Source organism: Gekko japonicus, unplaced genomic scaffold, assembly GCF_001447785.1.
Source record: "Gekko japonicus isolate JY-2015 unplaced genomic scaffold, Gekko_japonicus_V1.1 scaffold252, whole genome shotgun sequence".
Classification (NCBI taxonomy): Eukaryota; Metazoa; Chordata; class Lepidosauria; order Squamata; family Gekkonidae; genus Gekko; species Gekko japonicus.
In genome coordinates, this window is record NW_015163612.1 from 1,289,312 (window position 1) to 1,298,192 (window position 8,881).

The 8,881-nt window shown below is 45.3% G+C and overlaps 1 protein-coding gene across 2 annotated transcripts in view; it reads right to left on the reverse strand.

Moving 5' to 3' along the window:
- HSF2 (heat shock transcription factor 2) overlaps positions 1 to 8,537 on the reverse strand; it is a 27,793-nt gene extending 19,256 nt beyond the window's left edge. Inside the window, exon 1 of one of the 2 annotated variants that reach the window (XM_015407351.1) lies at positions 8,284 to 8,537. In XM_015407351.1, coding sequence (XP_015262837.1) covers positions 8,284 to 8,418 — 135 coding nt within the window. In that variant the 5' untranslated portion in view covers positions 8,419 to 8,537. The remainder of the gene's footprint in view (positions 1 to 8,283) is intronic. The other variant, XM_015407350.1, reaches the window with a different exon arrangement.
- Between the last annotated feature and the right edge of the window lie 344 nt (positions 8,538 to 8,881).

Sequence of the window (8,881 nt, forward strand, 5' to 3'; positions counted from 1 at the left end):
ACAGCCGTAGGGGGGGCCGTCCCCCCCGCTCCCCCCCGGCCTCCCCCCCCCCCCAACAGCAGCAATGGCAGCACTCTGGGAATCACAATAGATCTCCAGCCCTCACCTGGAGGCTGCCAATAGTAGTTCTTGTGGAGGAAATGGCTGGTTTGGAGGGTGGAGTCTATGGCAATATACTGGTCTAAAGTTCCTCCCATCCTCAAATCCCACCATTCCCAGGCTCCACCCTTCAAATGTCCAGAAATTTTCCAACCTGGAGTTGGCAACGCAATTTCCTTGCCACCCAACAGACAACCTACCCTTATCTGCCTCTCAGTCTTCAGCTTTCTGTCTCCACCTCCCTCCCCCATAGCCCCTACCTAAGAAAATTACAATCTTTCTCCACAGTGGGGACCAAAGCAGCTTACATTATTCTCTTCTCCTTTTTATCTGCACAACAACCCTGTGAGGTTGATTAGGCTGCAAGTATGTAACTGATCCAAAATCACCCAGCCAGCTTCCACCGAAAGGTGGGGATCTGAACCTGGCTCTTGCAGACTGTTACATCGCAATGGCTTTCATAGGGTGGCTGCTGATGAACAGTAGCAAGCAGCTGGGCCTAGTTGAGTCATGCAAATCAGGTGGTATCAAGTCACCCAGAGGGTGCTGCCTAGGGATGCCAGCCTCCAGGTGGGACCTGAGGATCCCCTGGAATAACTGCTTATCCCCAGACTACAGAGATAACTTCCCATGGAGAAAATGGATGCTTTGGAGGGTGGAATCTGCTGGTGGCTGGGGGGACCTGGCAACCCTAGACTGCTGCCAGGTCTAGGGTAGCCAACCTCCAAGTGGGACCTGGAGACCCTCCAGAATTACAACTGAACTCTAGACAGCAGAGATCTGTCTCCCTGCAAAAAACGGCTGCTTTGGAGGGTGGACTCTGTGGCATTATACCCAGCTGAGGCCTCTCCCTTCCCCAAACCCAGCTCTCCTTAGAGTCCACCACAGAATCTCTAGGAATTCCCCAGTCTAGCACTGGCAACCCTTGTCAGGCCTGGCCCCAAGGCTCCCTCTTTCAATGGCCAAAATAGGCCAAGAAAGGGCCCTTCACCCTCCCCCTCCCTTTTACTGACAGAGCCATTTAGAAGCTTCCTGCCCCCTTCAATGTTCTAATCTCTCACCATTGATGCCTGAAGCAGATCCCTCCAGAGGCCTTTTCAAAAGGTACTGGGGGGGGTGTTTAACCATCCCTGAAGGGTCCCTCCCCACTTTGGGGGGTTTTCTGCAGACCCAGGAAGGCCCCTGAGCATGTAGGAAAAGCTGCTGGGGGAGAGTGAGCCCTCTGTTGGTGGAAATAAGTATCCTCACAGAAAAAAGAGAGTGCCTATTAGATATATAGATTTAGGTTACGAGAGATCCTAGAACAAGCCCCCAGCACCTGAAATACTATGGATTGCTAAGCCTTCTCATGATAGTACCATGGGAAGTTCAGTGGACTTCATCTGTGCTGTGGTTTTGTACACTGATGAAGAAACACTCCTCTTCAGAAGGTGTTTTGCTCCTGTGGCTAGTTTTTCTAAATAGTTTAAATCTGTGGAAAAATTTGGAAAGCATAGGTTGTTTACATCTTATAACGATTTATGCTGTTTTCTAATGTGCAATTTGAATCTTGCTGGATAATATTTTTACTGTATTTCAAAACTGGAAGCTACTTTTGATTGGTTACTTCTTTTAAAACTGTATTGAAATTATTTTATTTTATATCATTTCAAGCGTACAGTAACTTACCACTTTCAGGACATAAGGGCAAATATAGATGTTTGTAATACATGTATCTATGAGTAAATTTACTTCCTAGTAGGAGCCTCAGCTAACTCTGAACCAACACCAATCCTCTTTTATATAAGCTGTCTCTCACTATTCCTTGCATGAGAATACTGCTTTATGCATGTACAGAACAGTCAGACACAATGAAATAAATAAATGAAAATAGGGGTGTGACCCTCAACTGAAGAAGGGATCTTAAAAATATTTTTGGCTCCCCTTACTAAACTTGGCACTATTCACAATTGTGTTTAGCTTTACTTATTTCTCCACAAAAATAAGAGACGAGCAGAAGAGTAATTTATAAATATCCACACTTCCCCAAGGTCAGAGAGACCAAATATGGAGGCAGATGACTTTATGTTGCTCACTGTCAAATAACGTACCTATGCTGCTTAGGTAAAGTGGATGTTACAGGGATTTATGACGGTAAACGACTTAGTTGTCCATTGCAGCTTGGCATGCACATCCTTCAGGGCACACCAACTTTGACATTATATCAGAAGTAATGGAAACATCAGGTCATACAAACAGCAGCTGCTCTGATGGATCAGGACAATGGTCCTCCCCGCTGCTGTTCCCTAGCTAGACAAGTATCCCATTTTCCAGCACCCTCAACAGAATCCAATCTAATATTTGATTTTAGTAGAAGCAGTTCTAAAAGTATGTCAGTTTAATGCCCCAGTGGCAACAAATTGTTGAAATAAAATACTTGATTAGAAAAAATCAAGTATAGGTTAAGTTACATGCAAATAAAGGCAAAACTCTATGTGGAAATTATTTTTATTTATTTACTTCTCAGTATTATATATTAGGGGGTGTATTTCAACAAGAAAACAGACCTAAGGAGGCCAGTCATGATGCATCTTAAAAGCAGTGGACTTTTAGAAAGCAGGACCCCAGGAAACAATGGAAGTAATTCCGAAGTAGCCATAGTATTAAAATGTTACACAGCAAAACCAAACAGGAGTCTCATGGTACCTTCAAAGACAGTTTATTATTGTATAAGTCTTGTTCAAAATACATTTATATATTTGGTTATGAAGGTGTATTTTTTTAACAGCAGCACTACAGAGCTATGAAATTCAACCAAACTGCTGAATTTAACAACTATGGAGACCACCATAACAACACTTATCGATAACACAATTTCTCTGTTTGCCTAGCTAAACCCTTGAAATGACTATGGGATCCAAGCTCCTTGTTAAACCCTGGGAAGATACTGGTGAACTTTTTGATGAGTTCTAATGCACCAGTTTCACACTGGAGTGTCTCTCTGATATTCTTTTGCTGGGAAATGGTGACTATTAGATCAAGGGCTATGTGCGAGCCCTGCTGCGCAGGAGAGCAGGCTAGAAAAAATAAATAAATAAATATTCCTCCTAATTTCTGAATATTGCCACATTTGTGCCATGTATTCTTTTGCATAGCAACTGACTTCTATGTCTTACTTAAAACTAGGGTTACCAGGCCCCAGGTGGAAGCAGGGGATCCCAATTTCACAGGCTCCTGCCCATTGCCAGCCAGTGGGAGAAGCTCTGCTTCCAGCAGCCATAACCTAGTGTGACGTCCCCAATGTGATGACATCATATGGAAGTGACATCGTCATGCCAGGGACGTTGCATGATGATGCTCTGGTATTTGGGGCAAATCTCTATGGTGCCTGAAGAGTTTTGCCCCTAATACCAAAGCATCACAGCACAACGTCCCCGGCATGATGACATCACTTCAGCATGATGGCATCAGATTGGGGATGTTGCGCACAGTGACATCGTCCTGCCCCCCACTCCCAGAAAGCTCCCTCCCACCCTCTACCAATGAGGAGGTAAGAACTGGTAACCCTACTTAAGAGCCAAATGGCACTGCTGATACATGGTGCCACTTCTCACAATGGAGGATGAGTAAGATGGTGTACTGCAGCTAATATTATGGGGTACTATAATACTGCCTGAGTAGATATAGGGACACAGCAGGCATGTGGGTTTGGTCCCTGGGTTTGTGTCTCTGTTAGGAGGCCAGGTGTTGCTGGTAAGGTGATGTTTTAACTTGGAAGACAAGTAGATATTTGCCACTCATGGCCCGTAAAAAATATAGCTGTCTAAGATGGGCTGTTAAGTACGGACAATATGTTCGACTGACGTGGTGAATATGTGGAAGAAGTGCCAGAGAGAAAGCAGTATTTCCAAACCTCTCATACAACCCAGGACAGAAAGGACTGCATGCCTCTGGGAGGAATATAGTAGAAGACAGACAAGAGGGAAGTAGGGCTAGGGACAGTTGGCCAATGTGGCTGGGTTGCCTAGTTTAGAATTCAGACCTCCAGCTATTGCAATTAGCATACAAACTTGTATTTGGCATATTTATATAACTCAGAAATAGAAATGTCTTCATTTTTTTAATCCCTGCAAATACACCCAAATATTTTAGGAAGGATTGCAAGCTGCTGCACCCTATCCTACTACAGTACATATATTTTAACTCTGGCCACCTGAGAAGAAGAAAAAAGATCAAGGCAGAAAGCAAAATAACTGTTTGGATCCCCACCTAGATTCCCAGGCCACAAGGAAGGTGTATTTTTGCAACCCACCTCCCAGAGCTATTTCTAGAGTTCTGTATCCCACATTTCAGGATGTGTTTTCATTAAACATGTTATAGCTAAATTTTGCCAAAATAATTAACATTTAAGCAAAAAAAATATGAAAATATTGTGTTTGCATCAAGGAGCCCATGCCTGAACCCTGTGGGACCCCAGGGCAATTGTACACCAATAACCAGACCATTGTTTGATTTTAAAAGAAATTTTTATAAAGTTTATTTTGGTTTCTGTCAATATAAAAAAATTATTCTATTGGCAACACATACTCCAAAACCATGCAGCAAGAAAACAAGAAAGTTAGCTCAACTGTCTAACACTTCTTGGGGTTGCCTTAGACGGCACCAACTTTAAAGTCAAGAGTCAAAGGCCAAAGCTTAAGTGTTCTGTACATTGCTAGCAATAGCAATTCAAACAGGTCATAGTTCAGGCCTTTAGTCCATCAGGATCCCAGCGAGCTTCCTTTCTTTTAGGGCCTTAGCTCAATTATAGTTTTTGGCTCAGGAACCTCAGGTGATGATATCCAATAAGAATGCTTTTCAGGAGAAGCCTCTAGAAAATTAACTCACCACCCTTGACTCTCCTCCTCACATCCTACAGCTTTAAAGTGTTTCTGGTTTCTTTCTCTTCTCTCTGGAAGGGCAGGAAGCTATGTCAATTACCAGCCATAGTTATGCAAATGACTTGGTTTGCAAGGTTACTGAGGTATTTGGTGTTAGGAATCTCCAGGGGACTCCTGGAGATTTCCCAGAATGCCCCAGGGCCACAGGCTCCCTTCATCTCTGGCCTTGAAGATGAAAAGGACAAGAGACCAATTAGTAACACCCGCAAGTTGGATGAGACCTGTTTCTATTCACATTAACCCTTGAGAGGGAAGCCACAGGTGCTTTGCCTCACAGTATGTCTACAGCATACACAGGAATTATTGTCTAACTAGGAATAAGGCCCATTGTGGAAATGGCCAAGCTGGCAGTGGGCGAGGGAGAGGAGCAGACCTAGCACCCACCCAATGGCATGCAAGTACTCTTGAGTGGTAGTTGATGGACCAATGGCTGATGGAGTGTATAGCACAGCCAATGGGGGAATTGGAAAGTGCCAATATGCTAGGGCATATATATATATATATGATGCTGTAGATTGTTTTACATGATTTTCATACCATACTAAATAATAAACCAATTTCCTGACTGTAGACTTCTGGTATATATTTTGTAGGCTGACACATGTGAAGACCTTTTTATGTACCATACTAGAAAGGGTGTCCTGAGCTGGACAGCCCAGGCCAGTCTGATCTGTCAGATCTCAGAAGCTAAGCAGGGATGGCACTGGTTACTATTTGTATGGGAGTCTACCAAGAAAGTCCAAGGTTGCTCCGCAGAGGCAGGCAATGGCAAGCCACCTCTAAGCAACTGTTGCCTTGAAAACCCTACAGGGTTGCCATAACTCAGCTGTGACTTTATGGCAAGGGGGGGGGGGATACATATCACTATTGCTAAATTACCCTTCTAACCAACCACCTCAACCAATTGCCACTCTGCAATATTGATAAAAAACACTTCAGATATTCAAACCATATCATACACCTTAATAATCTATAAAATAACCTTCAAACACTGGTCAATATTATCTTCATATTGAAAAGAACAGTTGTCTCGAGAATTCAGGGCACAGACAATGTGCGAGCTGGAAACTCCTAGACTCATTCACAAGTCATTTTCTTAGCCAATACATGACACTAGTTTGAGCACATTGATCCTACAGTTGCTATGGCAGCAGCGCTTATATTTTATGTAGCAGTTAATCCTATGCCATCTCAGCTGCAAGAGTTAAATACACAAGCTGTAGAAACAAGAGACAGCATTGCTATCACAGCCACTCCTGTGCCCCTCCAAAGAGCGCAGGGCATCATAGTATGGTTCTTCCCTCCATTTTACCTTAAACCTATGAAGTAGAACAGACTACCTGAAGACACCAAGTAAACATCACAAATGAGTAGGGATTTGAATTCAGGTCTCTCCAGTCTGTCTAACATTTTGATTACTATACCACAGTGATTACTATACTATGCTGGATCTCCCTGTCCCTAGTAAGTTCACCACCACCCACTAATCGTAGCATTGCATACCACTGGAGCCATGCACACAAATAAAAAAATTAATGATGACAGAAATGCTATCCAGAAAAATCCTAGCTGGCAAGATGGTTTATAAATATTCTAAATAAATAAAATATCACACCATCACCCCACCCAGTTCCCAAAAATGCACAAGCTGCTAGAATTAGCCAAAAGCCCCACCCACATCAGAAGCCCTGCATCCAGGATGGCAGCAACTAATGCCAGAACCATATATGAGATGCAGGAACAGAAAAAATAGGAAGCGGGTTTGTTTTTATTTGATTTCCTTCATTTATAACCCACCTTTCCCACTGAGACTCAAGGTAGATTATAAGGGAGACTCAAGGGGGAAAAATCAATTACTCTGTGGCAGCACCTTTAGATGTTCAGTTACAGTCACATAGGAGATGGGAGCAAGCCCTGTGCATGTATCTGCAGAAAGACTTCCAGGTGATAGTCTATCATAAATGCAGCCACAACAGCAAACAGATCCACTGTTCCAGTGTTTCACAAGCACAAGAAGGATTTAGGAATCCTATCAAGTCAGGGATACGATTAGGTTGTAGACTCATTTTCCTGTATTTATTAGAATGACTTAACAATTTCTTGAACCCTTAACTTCATAATCGAAAATTAGGAACAAGAATATTATGGACTCAAATCATTACATGCTAAAAATAAACCATCCATCCTGCCACACTGACAATGCAAAATATGAATGTCTCCTAGATTCCTGGCACCATTTGCCTTAGTCATACAAATGCTATGTGTAAAACTTGATCTCCCTAGCTCCTCTCTACACCATTCCAATCATAGAAGCATACATGAAGTGTAGACAAAATTTGCACACTACTCTTCTGCTCACTAAAGCAGAACTATACTCATCTAACAGTGAATTGACTTGCAGCCTGCATATTACTACTCAAAAGTAAATCCCAACGTCCAATACAACTTACTCCCAAATACCAGTAACCATCCTGGATCCAACAAATAATTTATGGGACCAGAAGGATGTCTGTCTGCAATCTGCAATTTCCTCCTCTCTCCCTCCTGCTGTTCTGAAAGATCTTCATTGGCTGTTACTTTAAGGATCACTTCCTCTGGTACTGTCTAGTTTGCCCGTTAAGATCCCCTTTCCAAGGCCTGCTCTCTATGCCTCTACCTGAAGAAACACAGGGTTTGTTTCTTGTGGGTTTTTTTTTACAGTCTATAACCAGGAAAATAACTGCTCTCTAGGACCGGCCACCAAGTCTGCGGTCAAGGCGAGACGCTGGCTAGAGAAACCTCAGCTCGCAATACTACCGACTTCCCCGCTGTAAACACAACCAGCCACAATTCTCTATGTCACGACCGAAGTCGCACGTCACATCCACATTGTGCCCCGCACCAAGAACGGCCTTCGTGTCTCATCTGACAGCCCTGCGGTGGCGAAGCGCCTTCCCTCCCTCTCCCCAGGTGCGTGCGGGATGGTCAGAGAGGCCTTCATGAATCCTCCCCGGCCCAGGCCGCTCTTCTCCCTCCTCCCAGGCCCGCCAGGAAACAGAAGCGTGATGGAGGCCTGACCACGCCCCCCTGCTCTCCTCCACAGGCGCACTTTCCTTTGGTGTGCGTGCGTGTGTGTGGGGGGGGTTCATATGAAGAGGGAGAGGGGCAGAGCGAACCCGCGGAGCCCCGAGGGGGACGGGTGAAGAGTCCTTTTCTTCCTCTCCCGTCACGCTGTGCAACGAAAGGGAGTCTGTCGGCCACGGCCTTCCGAGGAGGAGGCGCTTACCTGGCTCCAGGTGATGAGCTGATTGCTCGGCGCGTCGCCCACCAGCGCCCAGAGCTTACTGAGAAAGGCCGGGACTGCAGTGCCAGTGCCATTGGGGCTCGTCGTCATAGCCGCCGCTGCCGGCTGCTGCTTCATTGTCGTTCGATGGCGAACCCAGGCGTCCTCATCGGCCACCACGGCCTCCGTCCTCAGCTAGTGCCCGCCCCCCGCGCATGCGCGGTAAAGTCCACGCGGGGGGCCCCTGCCTGCCCTTCCTTCCTCCTTTTACATAACGGGAACACGTGCCCGGTCCTCACGTGCCGCAATGGCGCGAGCTCTTTGGCTTTCGCTGGGAGCAGCGCGGACGGACTTGCGAGATGCTATTGGCTGGGGAGGCCGGAGAGACGGGTGGGAAATGTGGGGATGACGGAAATTTCCACCCGACGTGAAATGCAAAATAGCGAATGGACCTAGCCAATCAGGAAAACCGTTTCCTCGAGCGGTGGAAAGAAGGGCCGTGTGTGCCTTTGCTTGGAAAGGAGGGGGTGGGAACCTGTAGGAGAACAATTCAAAATAGAAACGCAGGTCAAGGAGAGTTGTGAGCTGGGTGGCTATGAGT